This window comes from Physeter macrocephalus, chromosome 19, assembly GCF_002837175.3.
Source record: "Physeter macrocephalus isolate SW-GA chromosome 19, ASM283717v5, whole genome shotgun sequence".
In the NCBI taxonomy this organism is placed as follows: Eukaryota; Metazoa; Chordata; class Mammalia; order Artiodactyla; family Physeteridae; genus Physeter; species Physeter macrocephalus.
In genome coordinates, this window is record NC_041232.1 from 20,459,073 (window position 1) to 20,478,805 (window position 19,733).

A 19,733-nucleotide genomic window follows, 5' to 3' on the forward strand; every position below is an offset into this window, starting at 1 on the left:
CCCTGCATCGGCAGGCGGACTCTCAACCACTGCGCCACCAGGGAAGCCCCAAACACTTTTTAAAGATTTCTTTCTCACAACAGGCAAGTTTACAAGTCTGGAACACACCTTGATCATGTTTGCATTAGGTCTTATAATTTAGCAGCAGGTAGAGGAGGGAAACAGCATTTTATAATATAAAAGTTTCAACAACTGGATTTCACGTTCAAAACACTCACCCACAGCCAGCTGTGACTTCTATCCTTATAGTCACTAAAGACGTAATGCCAGTTACTTCCAATTACTGCTGAATTCAGATTTTTTTTCTCATTCTTAAACCTATACTTGACTTCAACATTGGCAGGCTACTGTGAATTGGATGTTGATTAAATCACCAACTGTAACCATTGGGAAAATGTAAATTACAGGCCACGAAATCAAAAATTAACAGGATTAGGGACTTCCCTGGTGGTCCAATGGTTAAGACTCCACACATCCACTACAGGGGGTGCGGGTTTGATCCTTGGTCTGGGAACAAAGGTCCCACATGCCACATGGTGTGGAAAAAAAAAAACCCAAATTAACAGAATTAGTGAAAGAAACTTCTGCAAAGAAGTTATCTCATAGGGTTTCCCTGGTGGGCAGTGGTTAAAAATCCGCCTGCCAATGCAGGGGACAGAGGTTCCAGCCCTGATCCAGGAAGATCCCACATGCCACAGAGCAACTAAGCCCGTGTGCCACAACTACTGAGCCTGCGCTCTAGAGCCCATGAACCACAGCTACTGAGCCCGTGTGCCACAACTACTGAAGCCCGCACACCTAGAGCCCGTGCTCCACAGCAAGAGAAGCCACTGCAATGAGAAGCCTACGCACCTCAACAAAGAGGATCCCCCGCTCGCTGCAACTAGAGAAAGCCCGCGCAGCAACGAAGACACAACGCAGGCAAAATAAATATATAAAATAAATAAATTTATTTTAAAAAAAGAAGTTATCTCATAAAAGAGAATGAAATCAGCATTTAAGTGTCAACCAATTGGAGAAAGAAAAGGAATCTAACGAAAGGATTAATGATGAAACCTGTTCAGGTCTAGACAAAGGTCAGAAAGGCCCCTATCAGATTATGGGTAAAAATGTGAATAAATACGTATTAAGTGCCTACAGTTTGCCCTGCATTATGACAATGAATTCTCTCCTCTCTTACATTTGTTTTTCTGTGTCGAAATTCTTCTGGAAGTGTTTTTTTTTTTTTTTTTTTTTGTGGTACGCGGGCCTCTCACCGCTGTGGCCTCTCCCGTTGCGGAGCACAGGCTCCGGACGCGCAGGCTCAGCGGCCACGGCTCACGGGCCCAGCCGCTCCGCGGCATGTGGGATCTTCCCGGACCGGGGCACGAACCCGTGTCCCCTGCATCGGCAGGCGGACTCTCAACCACTGCGCCACCAGGGAAGCCCTGGAAGTGTTTTATTTCAATGATTGCAAGTCTCTGTTTATAAGGCTGGTCAGAAAATAATACCACCATTAAAAAGAGCTGATTTTAGAAATCTGAGAATGCAAATATAAGCTATACATACATATTCTATACATATCTGTATGTTTAGAAAATGTTTCAAAGAACAGAACTGGATGGGAATTCCCCGGTGGTCCAGCGGTTAGGACTGGGCGCTTTCACTGCCAATGGCCTGGGTTCAATTCCTGGTCGGGGGGGACTGAGATCCTGCAAGCGGCGCGGCATGGCCAAAAAAAAAAAAAAAAAGACAAAGAACAGAACTGGAGAAAATAACAGAAAAGGAAACAGATCATTATGGAGGCTTACCAGAGCTAGAAGCTATGAACTCAGGTTAAATTATCTTTTTATTTCTAGAGTTATATGACTGGAGTGTCACTTTCCTCCTCCTTCTACTTTAGTATTTTCAGTCACATGTATATATTTATTTTAATTTGGCTCTGGCTCCCACCTTCACAAAAGTCTCAAGTTAGCCTGTGAACTTATCTCTAAGAGTGATTCTTTCTACAGTCACAGATTCACTGTTTTGCAAGTATACCATTTTCATCACACGACTTTAAACACACCCTCTGTTGTAAGTACATAATAATCAAAATCTTTAATAAATCCTAAAAATTTCCCCCGAATAGCACAAAGCATTGCACTGTGTATATATTCCAACATTGTATTAAAATAATTAGCATTAATTGAAAGCATTACTTTATTAAATCTAAACATTTAAAATAGGCATTTCTGGGAGTTCCCTTGTGGTCTAGAGGTTAAGATTCAGTGCTTTCACTGGCCTTGCATGGGTTCAATCCCTGGTCAGCAAACTGAGCTCCCACAAGCTGGGCGGCAAAAAGAAAAAAGAGAGACATTTAACTCATCACCCAGTTCCAGCATTTCTTCACTTCTTTTATCCTATACACAAAACAATGTAAGTGGCTTGGCCCTCCTTCTCAGCCTCTGAGTTTGGGTATGTAGCGTATTACTATTTAGAGAAGAAATGCTCCATAAAGGTTGAAAGATTGAAGCCCTGTAAGGAAAAGCAGTCATTTTTCTAAGGTTTTGTCCTGGGGGAGGTGGGGCATGCTGCAAGGAAGTGAAGATCTAAGTCTCCGACAAGACACAGGGCTGCCTTGAAATGCCTGCATCGCTTAGTCGTGCCATGGGATCCGACCGCAGTCACCTTTGCAAGGTCCCTCAGCTCCCCAGACCTCACCCCAAGGCAGCACAACCTCGGAAACCTACGATATGTGCGTGTACGAAACGCAGACGTATCCTGGTCCTGCCCTAAAGAGGCAAACTGATAGCTTCTCAAGCCCATTTTGTCTTCAGGAGGGGGAATGAGCGTGTTCGGACCAATTTGGGCAGGGAGAGCTTCAAATCCCCTTGGAGGCACCTGCGTTTGCGGCATCCAGTCTGCGGGTCCCACACCTCTGCTTGCCCCAAAGCCAAGTAGAGGGGATGGTGGAAAAATGCCTCCGGCACGGATCACATCTGTAATTCTAAAGAGCCCAAAGGTTAACTCAGACCATGCCCACATCAAAAGTAGCCCCCTCCTCACCTCCACCCCCCGCCACTCTCTAATCTGTGACTTTATTATCTTCGGGCACCTCTCACTAACTTGAGTGATCTGATGAATTTGTTCACTTTCTTCCCACCGGACTTTGTCGGGTTCCCTCTGATTCCCCCAGTGCATTGAGTCTCGCACATACTAGGAGCCCACTATACACATCTGAACATCTACATGAAAGACTAAGCATGTCCCAGACACTTCAGACGCAAATCCCCCCTTTAGCCCCACAGGAGTCGAGCTCGAGGCTGTGACTCAGTGAGGTCAACGGTGAATATTCTGGGATTGGGGGAGACGAACAGTTGCTGCAGGACTGAGTTATCAAGGTGACAGCGCTCCGCCTCAGAGGTCGAAGTATGACCCCGCCCCGCGGCCCAGCGCCAATTGGGCACGGCTTTTTCCGAATCCCCTTTTCGATTGGCTGAGAGGCGCGGCCTCGATGCACCGCAACGCCTTGCGATTGGTGGCGCTCTGGCCCGCCTTCTCGGTGCGAAGGCCTGGGCTGACGCGAGACCAATTCCCTCCCAGCCAATCAGTGTGCGATCTGAGTGTGGTTCGACCGTTCGACTCGGATCCCTCCGCCGCCGCCGCGGGCGTAGGCTCCTGTCTGGGCTGGCTGGACCCGGTTAGGCTTCTGTTAGGGTCCGGGCGGGGTTCGGTATCTTGGGAGAGGCTGAAGAGCGTGCCGTCGTGCCAGCTGGAGGAGAAAGGGACGGAGCCCGGCGACTCTGTCCAGAGGGCCCTTTCCCTCCTTCTAAGGACCCCCTTCAGCAAATTCAGACTCTTTCGTGGCATCCTAAAAGTTTAAAAAACAAAAACAAAAGAATCTCGAGTACAAATGCGCACAATAAGTAAAAGAACGCTAATAAAAATAAGATTTAAATTGCCCGAAATTTCCAAAAGAAATGTCCAATAGAGACTTATAATACAGACAGCCAAATTCTGAACCCTCAGTATCTTTCATCTCCCCATAAGTATTTATTGAGCTGCTACTTTGTCCTGGCAACCGATGGGCAAGAACCAAGTGCCGCCTTGGAGGCACACCAAGGACTTAGTTTCAGATAGTTTCAGATGGTGATTAGCGCGGTGGGTGAAAAAAACGGCCATTAGGGTGGAGAGTCTGGGCAGTATTTTGAATTGTAACCACCTACAATGAAATGGTGGAAGCGCGCGCGCGCGCGCGTGTGTGCGTGTGTGTGTGTGTGTGTGTGTGTGTGTGTGTGTGTGTAAATAAGATTTCTTTGCATCTTATTACACCATCTATCCCCTCCTTCACCATTTGTGCCCCCTGACTGCACTAGAGACAATTTTTCAGGAAATACAGTCCTCCTCCTGCGGGCCTGGCTCCTGAAGAATGAACTTGGCAAATACATAAGAAGCCAAATCAAGCCAGAGGGTGGCAAGTCACCTCATCTGGGCACCGTTTCTTGCCCTGTTAAAAACAATATAGAGAGGAAACCATGGCAAGCCTTAGATGACTTGTATGGCTGGTTTAAATCTGTAGGATTAAATGAGGCCTCTGCTTGCAGGAATACCTCTTTCACCAGAAGCACTTGGCTAATAAGGATTAGGGCTGTCTTAAAACCCAGTACATAGTGTATCACCGAGTTGTGGGTGATCTTGAGTGGCTGAGTGTCATACAGAAAGCACAAGAAAGTGGCCTGTGCCCTCTGGGTGTTTGCCTTAAAAAAATGAGCAGCGTAAGAGTTGCGGGTTAAGTTTTATTTGGGGGACAATGAGGACTGCAGCCCGGGAGACAGCGTCTCAGAGAACTCTGAGGACCTGCTCCGAGGAGGCGGGGGTGGGGGGGTGGGGCAGGATATATAGGAGTTGGTGTGTGTGTGTGTGTGTGTGTGTGTGTGTGTGTGTGTGTGTGTGGTACGCGGGCCTCTCACTGCCGTGGCCTCTCCCGTTGCGGAGCACAGGCTCCGGACGCGCAGGCTCAGCGGCCATGGCTCACGGGCCCAGCCGCTGCGCGGCATGTGGGATCTTCCCGGACGAGGGCACGAACCCGTGTCCCCTGCATCGACAGGCGGACTCTCAACCACTGCGCCACCAGGGAAGCCCTACTCTTGCTTTTTGTAACCAAATGAGCCTTGCATTTTCCCATGCCTCAGCTCATGCCTCTGTATGCCACAGAAAATATGCACCCACCTTTCATTTCTTTTATATGTATTTGCCCTTCATCAAAATGTATGTCAAATTCAAGATATCCATGAAAGCTTTCAGTTCTGAATGAAATCATGAGAAAAGTACTTATTGGGTACTTTCATAGGAGATCACACTGAGGCAGGAGGTAGATGGGCTCCAGGCTAGACATTGACAACTGGCCTCCTGTTCACACTTCCTGGGGAGAAGAAGATGGACTCCAGGCCAGACATTCATTACCAGCCCCGTTTACATTTGCAAGAGACAAACAGGCTCTAGGACTACATATTTATGACTGGACTCCTGTCTATATTTAGAGACCTGCACCTCGATATAAAAACCAGCAATAGAAATAGGGTAAATAACCGGACATTGGACATTTTTATGGCAGGAACAGAGTGGGACTAAATCTTGTTAAAAGATCAAGAGATCATACATTTCCCATCCTTGGGGCAAGGGAGACATTGCACATGCGCAGAAAAGCTCCTTGGTGGTCAAAAAGGAGGGGGCACCACCCCATAATATGTGATGCTAAGGCCGTCCCATAGGCGTCTGGGCTGTAATCCATGTTGGAAAGAAGTTGCACACGCGTGTTGGGGAGGGTCCTAGGGCAGGGCAGGTGTGGAGAAAGAAACCAGATAATTGGCCAGAGGCAAACAGAGACCCGGAAGAACTGCTCTATATGCATGACTTAACCGCCTCTTTCCTGGGGTCCTCCTCGTTAGGCGGACGCCCACACCCTCGCTCTCCGGGTGTGCATCTCTGCCCTGCTTCTGTCTTAGCCAAACAAACTGTTTCTCTGTGTGCTCTCCCACTTGTTGTGCTGTGTCTCTAATAATAAACTTTGCACCTGTTTTTACAGTTTTGCCTCCTTGAGAAATGCATTTTTCACTGGGGGCAAGAGCCCGGGGGTGTGCCGGCTGGGATTCCCGGTTTTCATCCAGGCTCCCCAGGTTCAAGTCCCGGGCAGGGAGTTAGATCGCGCTTCACGCCACCACTCCCTGCTGCCTCTCCGAGATCATCACTGTGAAATAATATTACTGGTTTTTAAAAAATTTGTGCTTCATCTGACCTCGTTCACAATCGCTGTGGTCACTTTCAAAACAGTGACTTAATCCAGCTATAATGCAGTTAATAAAAAATATTTTGGAACAGGTATGAAAGTTCTTAATTAATACCAATGTATTGTTTTTAAAATCATTAATCAAAGGAAATAATCATTCTTTGCATGCAGATTTAATATTCTGTGAATGGAAAATTGTCATAAAAATTCGTAAATAATTAAAAGCAATCAAGAGCCTTAAAGAAACAAACAAAGAAAACACAATAGGTTTTATGGCTTCATCTTCTTGAATTAGACTTGGTGAGTAAGAATATAGTCTTCTGATTTTTCCTTGAATATCGAAAATATGCTTCATGAATCTATTCTTATTCAGTCTTTATTTTTATTTATTTATTTATTTTATTTATTTATTTTTGGCTGCGTTGTGTCTGTTTCTGCGCGTGGGCTTTCTCTAGTTGTGGTGAGCGGGGGCTACTGTTCGCTGCGGTGCGCGGGCCTCTCATTGTGCTGGCTTCTCGTTGCGGAGCACGGGCTCTAGGCTCGCGGGCTCAGTAGTCGTGGCTCGTGGGCTCTAGAGCGCAGGCTCAGTAGTTGTGGCGCAGGGGCTCAGCTGCTCCGCGGCACGTGGGATCTTCCCGGACCAGGGCTCGAAGCCGTGTTTCCTGCATCGGCAGGTGGATTCTTAACCACTGCGCCACCAGGGAAGCCCTTATTCAGTCTGTTGAGGATCATCCAGCCAGAGGACCTTGAGTGTTAACCCTGAGGGTTCTATCTTGTTCTGTCTGTCCCTGATTCATAAGCCCTTGTGCAGGCGGGGAAGGGCCATGCTGTGATTGTCTTGCTCCCTCCTGTAGCCTCTGAGGCATTCTAGGCTTTTGTATCGATCAAAACCAATTTGTTGAGTGATTGAGTTCCATGTCCAAAGCATGCCCATGGAAATCGTTCTTTCTAGGCTCCAGGAAAGAGAAGGCTTGAAGTGGGGGGGCTCTGAGCATGGATGGACATTTGGAAGTACTTACATACACCGTGATCCTTTATTTATTTATTCTGCCTGTCTTTACGGAGCATCCTCGGGGCGCCAGGCTGTTCTCTTGGCTATGATACAAAACTGACAGAGACCCAGATCTCGTGGAGCTGACATTCTAAGGCAGAGCCAGAGCATGGACGGGTGAACCAAGATAATAAGTTTTAACACTGCAAGGAATAACCGAATACATTCCCCTTATAAAAATAGGAACACAGGGACTTCCCTGGTGGTTGAGTGGTTAAGACTCCGCCCTTCCCTTGCAGGGGGCACAGGCTTTGATCCCTGGTCGGGGAGCTAAGATCTAGCATGCCACACAGCGCGGCCAAAAAAAAGGAACGCAGCAGACAAGATTACAGCGTCTGTCGACATCTGCTCCATGGATTCCATCGGGTGACTCTCCCACTATTTATTTACCCCTATTCCTAGTGAGGACCTCGGGCTGTGGCCACATCTTCTCCTCCGCTCTCCCCTTGGGGCTGGAGAGGAGGTGGAGAGGTTGAACTCTGGGCCCTCAGTTCAGCCACATCTGGCCTGGGTACCGTCCTCCCGATTTCCACAGCCCCATGGGTGGGCGGGGCGGGTTGAGGCAACCACACCATGGAGGCCAGAAAAACAAACTTTCAAACAACCCTTTGACCTGGTAAACTCAGGGAACTTGGCTGAGTCCCTGATTGGAATAACCCTTTCCCCTTTCTTCTGGAGCAGCCCGGGAGAACCTCTTGGGCACTAGCTGCTGGAAATGAAAATATGCCAGCTTCTTGCCTCAGGAGGTCTTCTCTCTTCTTCCTTGAGTCCCACTTCATGACGCCTTTAGTTAGGACTTGGGGGAAATCAGTTTTCTGCTGCAACTTACTTTCATCTTGTCTGGGCTCCAAGGACTGCTTGTTTTACCTGCCAAACTCTCTCTCTCTATATATAGACATTTAAAGATGTGGGGATGTCCCTGGTGGGGCAGTGGCTAAGAATCCGCCCGCCAATGCAGGAGACATGGGTTCAAACCCTGGTCCGGGAAGATCCCACACGCTGCAGAACAATTAAACCCGTGTGCCACAACTACTGAGCCCGCGTGCCACAACTACTGAGCCCGCATGCCCCGTGCTCCGCAACAAGAGAAGCCACCGCAATAAGAAGCCCGTGCACCGTAACGAAGAGTAGCCCCCGCTCGCTGCAACGAGAGCAAGCCCACGCACAGGAACGAAGGCCCAACGCAGTCAAAAATAATAATAATAATAAAATAAAGATGTGTACCTATAGAAGCTTATATTTATATATAGGTATATCATATACATATCAGATATATATGATACCTATATATATTCACATTATATCATATATATATATATCATACACATATGAATAGGGATAAGTAAATAATGGGATAGTCACACAATGGAATCCATGGAGCAGAAGTCAAAAGATGCTGTAATCTTGTCTGCCGTGTTCCTATATATGATACATATATACTATCTCCTCCTTTCAGCATCTCCACCTTTCCAGCAATATCCCCCTAACAGGTCTCTCTGCTTCCACTCCACCCCACCCCCTCTAACCCAGTCCCATTCCCTCTGCTACCACATAGCAGCTAGAATAATCCTTTGGAAATGTAGGTCACATCACTCCCCTGCTCAACACTTTCCAGATGGCTTCTCATCACACTTTGAATAAAATCTGAAGTCCTGACCCCGTGGCCTTCCAAGGCCCTGCATGGTCACTACCACCTGACTCAGGGCCTTTGCACTTGCTATGCCTTCTGACTGGGAGTTTCTTCCCGAAGATCAGCACTGGGCTGGATGCTTTATTTAGGTGGAGAATCTTCAGTTCTTGTCTTCCCTGTCGTCGTGGACCCCTGAGACACAGGAGCGGTGACAGAGAGGTCCTGGCCTGGGGATCTGACCCTCCCTAGTTATTACTGATGGCTTCATATTACTCATGGCTTCAGATCAGGTGGTCTAGCCCAGCACACATGCGTGATGAGAGTACCAAAGTGAACAGAGGCCCCTCAGGGTGGGAAGTGAAAGGGATAAGGGAAACATGAATTTCATGTTGTCGAAACCTCTTTTAATCTTGGCTTCTATGTCAAGTGTGGGTACCACTCCTCTTCTAGACCATCAGTTTGGGCCTTAAAAAAAATTCCTTGGTATTTACAAATACTCATGGCTTTCACATGAAACTGCTTCAACATATTCCAGAGGACTCAACATGGATGCATAATTTACTTTATTGGTTAATGGTCGAGTGTATAATAGTGAGGACTTTGAGACATGGAAAATCTAACTTAACGCATTCGACAGTGGGAGAAATAAAAAGGAACATAGGGGACCTTATACATGGAGGGGAGATTCCAAAGAAGTGACTGGGAGGTCAGCCCTCTGATAACAACGTAAGTGCATTTGGTCTGGCAAATTTCTATATCCTTTAACGTTTTTTTTGGAAGCAGCTAGCATACCCTGGGGAATTACAGATCAGGCGTGTGGTGTCTAAATAGTATCCATTTGAATCGTTAAACCAAAAATAAGCAACTGGTGGGACTTCCCTGGTGGTCCCGTGGTTAAGACTCCGTGCTCCCCATGCAGGGGGCCCGGGTTCAATCCCCGGTTGGAGAACCAGATCCCGCAAGCTGCAACTAAGAGCCCCCTGCTGCAACGACGATCCCATGTGCTGCAGCTAAGACCCGGCACAAACAAATAAATAAATAAAAATAAATAAATATTTTTTGAAAAGCAGAGCCAAGAATTAACAAAAATAAATAAATAAGCTACTGGTACATGGGGAAGATGGGAATTGTAGAGACCCAAGGGAGGTTACCCACAGACAGTTTAAGGTTCTTAGTAAAGGAGAGTCCTTCCAGCTCTGTTCCCATTTTATTTATTCATTTTTAATTTAATTTTTATTTTCTATTGGAGTACAGTTGATTTACAATGTTGTGTCAGTTTCAGGTATACAGCAACATGATTGTTGTACATATACATCTAGCCATTCTTTTTCAGATTCTTTTCCCATATAAATTATTATCGAATATTGAGTAGAGTTCCCTGTGCTATACAGTAGGTCCTTGTTGGTTATGTATTTTATATATAGTAGCCTGTATATGTTAATCCCAAACTCCTAATTTATCCCTCCCCCACTCTGTTCTCATTTTAAACGGGAAGAACTTTCTTGAATCTCTTCCTTTTCCTCCTCTCTGAGCTTGTTAAGAAGGATATGGGGTAGTGGGGAGGGACCTGAAAAGGGTGAGAGTGTCAAGGGGTGATGCCTGAGAGTGTCGAGGGGTGATGACAAATAGCCTTGTTAGTTTTTTTTTTAAGTTTTTAAAATTTAATGTTTGTATTTATGATGAAAAATGTTAATTGTCCACTAGAAATTATGCAAGAGAGAACACAATTTTTCAAAATTATTTTTAGAGGCGTATGTGGACAAACCCATTTCAAGACCATTGAGTTCAATGGAAACATTGGTGGCCAACGTGGGGCAAGCGGAAAGAACATTGGCTGAAACTGGGACCCCAGGAGACCTCGGCTTAGCCAGTTATTTTGACTATAGCTTACTTCTCCCTGGGTTCTCCTATAGGTTCTGTGCCTGGTTGGGGGGCGCCGAGGTGAAGGAATTAAGAATGAACCAAGCGGCTGTCAGGTGTTTAAGTCCAGCCCTCCTCCTGTTCCATGAGACATTGTCGGCCCACTGGCAAAACTCTGGGATTCCATGCCCCATGAAGGCTGGGTCTATGCTTTACACCGTGGAACTCCTCACAGCCCCTGCCCCCCGCCCTGGCTAGCCCACAGAATTTACTCACTGGGCATTTCTGAATGAATGACTGTTTCTTGAGTTCCCACTATGGATCGGGCTCTGGGGACCTCGTGGTGACCAGTTAGACAGGGTTTTTGCTCCCATGGAATGTGCATCCCCGTGTTAAAGGGATGAACATATATACACGAATCCCTTGCAGATGAGCCTTCTTCTGGGTTGAGATGGACTCATGCTTTCACAAAGGAGAAGACTTGCAGACGGAACTAGAATTGGTCCAGAACTTGGAGGTCAGGGGAGGGGGATATTCTGGAAGCACCCTGTCTTAAGTTAGAATCTATGTTTCTCTGTCGTGACTGGGAGATGGACACTATTTAGGATTAAGAGGTGGAGGTAGGGGGTTGCTTCCTAAAACTCCAACACTGCAGAAAACTGTATTGGGGGAAGCTGATTGGGTTGCTGTTAGAATAAAGAACGACGAGGAATATGGAAAGGTCCCTAGCACAGTGCCAGCGTGCAGTTAAGATTACAGTAAATAAAACTTCAAAATACACCCCATCCCATTTTTCTCTCCATCTCCACAGCCACCATCATCTCTTGCAACATCGTAACCAGCCGCCCTGCTTATGTCCTTACTTCCTGAAGGCTATTCTCAACACAGCAGCCAGAGGGATTCCTATGACAGCTACAGTCAGAGCAAGTCCTTTTGTTCCCCACCTTCCAATGGTCTCATGTCACCCAGGGTAAAACCAAAGTCTTCAATGGTCTCCAGGACCCACCTGAGCTTCCACCTCTTCCTTTACTGACCTTGTTTTCTACTCTAGGTCCCTCTAGGGAAAGACACTGGCCTCCCTGCTAGTTCACTAACCACGTCCAACACTCTCCTGCCTCAGGACCCTAGCACCTGCTGTTCCCTTTGCCTGGAAAGTTTTCTCCCAGATACTAAATAGCTCACGCCTTCTTCAAGTTATTGATAGAAGTACCCTTTTTAATGGGACCTTTCCTGACAACCTTTTTTAAATAGAAACACTCCTCCCATGTTTTCTACCCTCCCCTGATTTTTCATAGCACTTATTACCTTTTATTATATGAGTGATAATCTACATATTACTCTATTATGTATATTATGATACTCATTGGTATACTGTTTTTTATTGTATATATTATACTATGTATGACATATATATAATGTATAATATTTGTTGATTGACTCCGCTTCTCCCCACACCTGTCCCCCACCCCTTATCTCTTGTTGACAGAGGGCAGGAATTTTGCTTCGCTCTGTGCTGTATCTGCCAAGCCCGCACAGTGTCCGGTATCCAGCAGGCGCTCGGTAAATAAGGGCAGGAAGAATAAATCAATCGTGAATGAATGAACACATGAACGAGCCTGCGGCCTCTGGCTCTTGCCCTCCGGCGCTGCTTTAACCCCTTCGCTCTCCAGGTGAGGTCGGGGAGCCCGGGCCCAACGCGCCTGCGCAGCCCCACCCGGTCGGCGGGCTCGGGCTCTAGTCCCGGCGGCGGCAGCACTCCTTTGAGAGGAGTGGCACCCGCGGAGGGTTACACTCGGGGCGGGGTCGGGCCTCCGGTAGGCGGGGCATTCGGGGGCGGGGCTTGCTGAGAGTCCAGTTAGGGCGGCATCTCCTCTGGTAGTTGCTCCACGTCGGCCGCTCCGCTCAGCCCCGTGTCCCGCGACCCGGCCTCCGCCGCCGCCCGCGGCCCGGTCCCCATCCCCGCGCAGCCCCGGCCTTCTCGCCGGTCGTCCCCGTCGCAGCCATGTCCAAGGAGCCGCGGGCTGGGCGGGAGGAGATCCTGGAGTGCCAGGTGATGTGGAAGCCTGACAGCAGGAAGAACACGCAGATGGACCGCTTCCGGGAGGTCGTGGGCGCCGCCTACGGCCTGGCGCTGGGTGAGTGCGGGGCGCGCGTCCTGGGGGCTCCCCGGCCACCTCCCGGGGCCAGGAGTTTCCAGAAATCGGGCGCCCCCGTTGGGGGTCCGAGGGACCACCTGACAGAGGGACCCTTCTCCTGGGGTCCCGGGCGCCCCCTTTTCCTGGGCGTTGGTGTCAGGGTCCCTTCCAGTTGTTGGAATGGTCTCCTGATTTCCAGTTTCCCTCCTCTGGGGGTTGGACGAGCCACTGGACGGGGGGCCCCTCCCCAGGGGTGGGACATCTTCTGACTGTGCGGTTTTGCCCCCTTGTCTGTGCGGGTTGTCACCTCCTCTGCTTTCAGGGAGCCGGTCTCCTCTTTACTGCAGCAGCCATCTCCCTGAGAGGGTTCCCCATCTGGTCTTGGGACCCTGTGGACTGAGAGGTCCCTTGCTAGGCGTTCCTACCTGTGAGGTGTGCTCCCTGGGGTCTTGCCCTCCGGCCCTGGGGGCTTCCTCCCCGACCCAGGGCCTTTCTGACTTTTAGCTCTTCCCTTCTGCTGGTGGGGAGTCACTTGTCAGCCAACAGTACCTCGTGCTGCCCCCTCATCCCCCCCAAGGCTGACCCTGCTAGAGGCCAGCATGGATTCTGGGCACTGGGGAGAAGGATGGTCAGGTAGGAGTCTGCCTCTGGGATTGGGGCCGAACTCCATCTCCTCACGTGTTTACACTCCCAGCCCCAAACCGAACCTAGTCAAGGGCCCCCCCTTCCAGCTGCTGCCCTGGCCTCAGGAGCCACCTGGCTGGGTGTGAAGCTGGACCAGGAGGCTCTTTTCCGGATGAGACGCTTTTCCCCGCATCTGCCTGGCTGGTCCACCTATCTTCTGCACCCTCCCCGCCCCAGGGGTTTTCAACTCATTATAGCCCTTTCCCTCCTCTTCTGGCCCCCTCCGCTGGCTGCAGGGACTCCTGTGTTTCTGTTGGTGGCATCACAGTTCTCAGGGAGCCTCACAGAAATGGAGACGTGGGTCGTCTAACTTCTTACATCGTCCCCTTTCCAGCCCAGTGTCAGCATCTCCCCTGGGTCCCTCGTTTCCTCTTCCCTGAACTGGCTGGTTTTCCTGCTTCCTGCCCTCTGCCCTGAATTCAGTGCCGCCTGCGTGCAGGCTTTGCCAGAGCAGTCTTGAGGCACAGGTCTGACTTGGTCACGCCTGGGCTCCAGGGCTTACAGGGGCTCCTTGTTGACTGTGGATTTACAAACCCTGCCTCCTGACGGCTTCCAAGTCCTCCACAGCACGGTGGGTGTCGTAGCTTCCACAGAGCCCCTTCCCTTGGGTAGCCCAGCTGCATCCTTCTCCTGCCCTCCTGCTCTCTGGACACTGAGCCCCCTGTAGACAGGTGTGGCTTATGACTCGCCGGGCCTTCTTTCAGGTAGTAGTTGGTAATGTGTGTTGGATTGGGGGACAGACTTTTTTGTTTGTTTTTTTTTTTTTTTTGCTGTGCTGCGCAGCTTGTGGCATCTTAGTTCCCCGACCAGGGACTGAACGTGGGCCCTCGGCAGTGAAAGTGCGGGGTCCTAACCACTGGACCGCCAGGGAAGTCCTCAAGTGTCTTTATACCACAAACTGCATCTCGCCTCTGAGTGCCAGCATCTGGGACAGAGCTGGCCAACAGGTAGAAGGCTTGGTCTCTGTTCTCCAGGAGCTCAGGTGTACTTGTGGGGAGAAGGCTTGTGCAAAGGTAGCAGTGCTGAGCAGCGGGTGTAGGGGTGCGTGCTGTCCGCCTTCTGAGCTCTGGGCCTATCAGGATGCTGTTGAAGAGGGCTGGCAGGATCTTGAGCTGAGACTTGAAGGTGTAGGCTGGTCAAAATTCTCACAGATGGAGAGGAAGAAGCAGGTGAAGTGGCAAGTGAGACTTACAAACTCGGATGCCTGCAGGGACCAGGCAGGTGACCGGGGTATTAATAACAGCTAATATTTAGTGAGCACTTCCTGCACGCCAGGCCCCATTCGGGAACTTTACACGGATTAACTAACTTAATCCTCAGTAACCTGGCCAAGTAGCTGCGGCTTTGATCTCACTTCCCAGCTGAGAAAGTGGAAGCTCAAAGTCTTGGTTGAGATCTCGCAGCTGTGAGCGGTGGAGCTGGGCTCAGTGCTCATCACTGCTGTGTTAGGTTGCCTCTCGCGTGTGTGTGAAGGGCCAGGTGGGGCAGCTGTTACCTGCTTGAGCTGATTGTCACCGTGTGGAGTGACAGGGCTACCTATTGCTGCATTGCAAATCACCCCAAGACTCAGTGACGTAAAACAACAGTAAATGTTTAGTATTTCTCAGTTTCCGCAGGCCAGGCTTCTGGGGGTGGCTTAGCTCGTGGTTCTGGCTCTGGGTCTCCCGCAGCTGCATCCCCCCGTGGGCTGGGGCTGGAGGCCCACTTCCCAGGGGCCGGCTCATGTGGCAGTGAGTCAGTGCTGGTCGTGGGCAGGGGGGCTCCGTTTCACGCCGCCTAGGACTGCTTGAGTGTCCTCACAACATGGCCACTGGCTTCCTGCAGAGCAAGTGATCAAGGCGGAAGCCGCTGTGTCCTTAGGACCTTATGACCCGGCCTCACAAGGTGCACTCGGTCATTTCCTTAACAGTCCAGCTCGGCGGGGGGAGGGGAAGACACAGGGACGTAAATACCAGGAGGCGACACTCGTTGGCCGGCTTCCATGGCCAGATGTCCTGTCTGCTCAGGAGAAGCCAGAAATCCTGCACTTCATTTGGAAACCGAATTTAACATCAGCCCCTTCCGTTCCTGAGCGTCACGCAGACTGAACTAAACGTGCCGGTGGTCCGTCCCCCGGGCTTCCAGATCGCAGCCTCTGAGCTGGGGCCGGGGGACGGCGGGGGACACGTGTGGGCAGAAGCCCCAGGAGCCCCTGCTCAACTGGAGAATCGTGTCGATCCCTCGGCTGAGTCGTGGACGGTGGGAAAGTTTCCGCTCAAAGCCCAGCCACCCCTCCGCCGTCCGCCGGGGTCCTCGCGATGCTGAGATGCTGCTGTGACTCCTCGCGCCCCGGGTCGGCAGGCTGGTTACATCCTCCGCCCTCCCGGATGCTGTGGTGGCGCCCTTTGTGATGATGGGCTTTCCAGGTCTTCAGGGGAGGCCCTGCTCCATCTCTTGTGTCAGCCCAGAGGAGTTTTTGGTGCTGGAGCTCTTTGCAATTTGTGAGGACCAAGGTGACTTAAGAAGCACTTACATAGATTGCCTGAGGCCTCACAGCTAATAAATGGCCAAGCCAGGATTTGAACCCAGGCCTTCTGGGTCCAGAGTCCCTGGTTTTTAGGCATGCTGGTTAAGATATAAAATCACCGCCTCGTGACTTTTGTTCATTTGGGGACTAGCGGTGGTGGGTTTGCTTTAACAGGAACTAAGATGCCCTGCGCTCCCAAGACCCTCTCATCGGGTGCCTTTGAACCCCTCAGACACACATAACTCCTCAGGTGTATCCATCTTATCACTGAACCAAGACTTTCCTCCTAAGATGTGTCAGAGTTATGTGCCTTTTTTTTCTTTCTTTTTTGTTTCAGAAAATTATGACGACTTATATCATTGGTCAGTTGAGTCTTATTCAGACTTCTGGGCAGAGTTCTGGAAATTCAGTGGGATTGTCTTCTCACGCATGTATGATGAGGTCAGTAGAGATTGTGCTCACACGTTATCTTTTCGTGGTTCTGATCCAAAGTATAATGTTAATTTTGAGGAAGACTAAATCATATCTTCTTTTAAATCCCCACATCAGTGGGAAGAAGTCCTTGCCCTAGAGAGTTGGCAGGAAACTGTGTTGGGGTCACGGGCCTCCTGGGCACTCTGCAGGCTCCGGGCCCCACGATGCGTGTGGACCCAGGCCTTGTCCTGGGAATCTGAGTGATCCAAAGAGTAGGGCATCGCTGTATTTTTATTTTATTAAAGTTTTTTAGAATTGCGGTAAAATACACATAACACAAAATTTACCATTTTATCCATTTTAAAGTGTACAGGTCAGTGATGTTCCATACAGTCACATTTTAAAAATTTATTTGTTTTATTTATTTATTTTTGGCCGCACTGTGCGGCGTGCGGGAGCTTAGTTCCCCAACCAGGGATGGAACCCGGGCCCCCCGCCGTGGAAGTGTGGAGTCTTAACCACTGGACCACCAGGGAAGTCCCCATACTGTAATTGTTTTTTCTATTTTAAATTTATTTACTTGTTTATTTTTGGCTGCATTGGGTCTTCATTGCTGCGCGTGGGCTTTCTCTAGTTGTGGTGAGCTGGGGCTACTCTTGCGGTGCACGGGCTTCTCATTGCGGTGGCTTCTCTTGTTGCAGAGCACGGGCTCTAGGCATGCGGGCTTCAGTAGTTGTGGCACACGGGCTCAGTAGTTGTGACTCACGGGCTCTAGAGCGCAGGCTCGGTAGTTGTGGCGCACGGGCTTAGTTGCTGCGAGGCATGTGGGATCTTCCCGGACCAGGGCTCGAACCCGTGTCCCCTGAATTGGCAGGTGGATTCTCAACCACTGCGCCACCAGGGAAGCCCCCTGTAATTGTTTTTTAAACTATCAGTAGTTTCGTTATTTACCTGGATTTTAGAGATTTTTATTTATTCCCTCAATAAATATCCAGGGAATAAGAAGTCTGTTGTGTGTTTGGTTTGATTATGGGGTGAGCCATTCTGAAAGGTTCTCCTGGGGAAGAAACCAAGGTTCCAGCCCTGAGGGAGGAGGCACGGATCCAAATTCCTAAAAACTGTGGCGGGGTGTCCGGCGGGCCATGCACTTTGATCTCCTGGTTTCCATGCTCTGGTCAGCCCTGGAACATGCGGCAGCTGCCGTGTCTGTCTGTCTGTCCTTCTCTCATCAGCATCGCTCATAAAGTAGGTGCTTAATAATTAACAGACTAAATTAGTGGGGCAGTGTTTTCCCTTGGCATTAATTTTTTTTGACTTTAGTGAGGAATAATTGATACATATAATTTGTTTTTTTTTATTTGGTTGCGCTGGGTCTTAGTAACGGCAGCCGTGCTCCTTAGTTGCGGCATGCGTGTGGGATCTAGTTCCCTGACCAGGCATTGAACCCGGGGCCCCTGCATAGGGAGCACGGAGTCTTAACCACTACACCACTAGGGAAGTCCTGATACATATAATTGTATCTATTTCAAGTGTACACGTGAATGATTTGATATACATATGCCTTGTGGAATGAGTACCAAGATAACTGACACATCCGTCACCTCACACAGTTACCTTTTTCTTTTTCTTTCTCTTTTTCTTTTTTTTTTTTTTTTTTGTGGTGAAAATGCTTAAGATCTACTGTCAGCAACTGTCAGGTACGCAATATCGCATTCATTTTTGTTTTCAGTTTCAAGCCTTTGGGTCAGGTCAGCATTCAGTCTGTACAGCGATCTAGTGATGCCTTGGGCCGGCGAGTTAGCCGGCCTCCTGTGACGCGGAATCCCCTCTATGCATCTGGTGTTGCTCTCACACACGTGCGTGTCTCGGTTTGCTGTCATCCTCTGTAGGTCGTGGACACGTCCAAAGGGATTGCGGACGTCCCTGAGTGGTTCAAAGGCAGTCGCCTCAACTACGCGGAAAACCTCCTGCAGCGCAGGGAGGATGACGGAGTGGCCCTTACGTGGCACGTGAGTCCCGACAGCTACTCGGGTTTTCCTCTCGTAGTGTGATGGGGCCACGTGTTCAGAGAGGCTCCGAAGCGCTCAGAACCTGCAGTATATGGTTTCCAAACAATAGCTCGGCACCTTTTTTTTTTTTGTGGTAAAAAACACAAAATACTACCTTTACCGTCTTAACCACTTTTAAATGTACAATTCAGTGGTGTTAAGTATATTCACATTGTTGTGCAGTAGATCCCTGGAACTTTTTCACTGAAACTCTGGACCCATTAAACACTGATTTCCCCTCCTCCTCCCCCAGCCCTTGGAAAATTATATTAAAAAAATCACAACCAAATCAAAGGATTCTTCACTTAATAAAAACATTCCCAGTAGTAAAAAAAAGAATCTTTAAATGGCAAATTCTGGGCGTGCGTCTCAAAGATGCCCTTTCCCAAGCCTTTCTTTTCTGGAACGTCGGGTAAACCTGCATCTGGTTTGCGTCCCCTGCACCTGTGTAGCGTCTCCCGGGCGCGTATCTCTAACCTGTGTTTGAACAGGTGTGAGTTTTCATCCGTGTCTGTGACTCAGAACCTTTCTCTTTAGGATGGTCCGAGGATGACCTGTCCTTTTTCTCTTCCCAGGGGAAGGCAGGGAGGAGATCGTGAAGGTGAGTTTTGAAGAGCTGCGGCGACAGGTGGCTTTGTACGCCGCGGCGATGAGGAAGATGGGCGTGAGGAGAGGAGACCGGGTCATCGGTGGGTACTTCTGGTGCCTGTCACCGTGGGGGCAGGGGAGTGGCTTGGAAGGAATGAGGTGGCGTCGGGTCAGATTGCACGCACACGGCTTCGCGTGTGTACGCGTGCGGCACGAACCAGACGAAGAGGGACGATCGTTGCAGGTGCGGCCGAGCCAGAGTGAGCTGGGCTGTGCGGGTCCCCGGCTCCTGGCCTCCACGCGGGCGTGTCCTCCTGAGCCGGTGCTCACAGACATCCGCTATTATTATTAATAATATTTTTTTAATGAGTTAGTTATTATTTTTTTAATGAATTGTGGTCCTTAAACTAAACACAAACCAGAAAGTTCATCAGGTCCTTGATGACAGAGCCAGGACCCCTTCCAAGGTGGGGAAAAGCTGCTGCATTTTCTGGGTCTGCCCTCCTCCAACTCGATGCTTTCCTGAGGAATTCATGAGGGCTGGTTTCCATTCTGTGCTTTTCGCTGCCT

At 49.5% G+C, this 19,733-nt stretch overlaps 1 protein-coding gene across 1 annotated transcript in view; it reads left to right on the forward strand.

Annotated features, from left to right (window-relative positions):
* The window catches only part of AACS (acetoacetyl-CoA synthetase), an 82,211-nt gene that overhangs the window by 23,382 nt on the left and 39,096 nt on the right, over positions 1 to 19,733 (forward strand). Inside the window, 5 exon segments of the mRNA XM_007110469.4 lie at positions 12,275 to 12,458; positions 12,668 to 12,923; positions 16,451 to 16,554; positions 18,417 to 18,540; positions 19,151 to 19,264. Of these exon segments, the coding sequence (XP_007110531.2) occupies positions 12,791 to 12,923; positions 16,451 to 16,554; positions 18,417 to 18,540; positions 19,151 to 19,264 (475 nt within the window). The 5' untranslated portion in view covers positions 12,275 to 12,458; positions 12,668 to 12,790.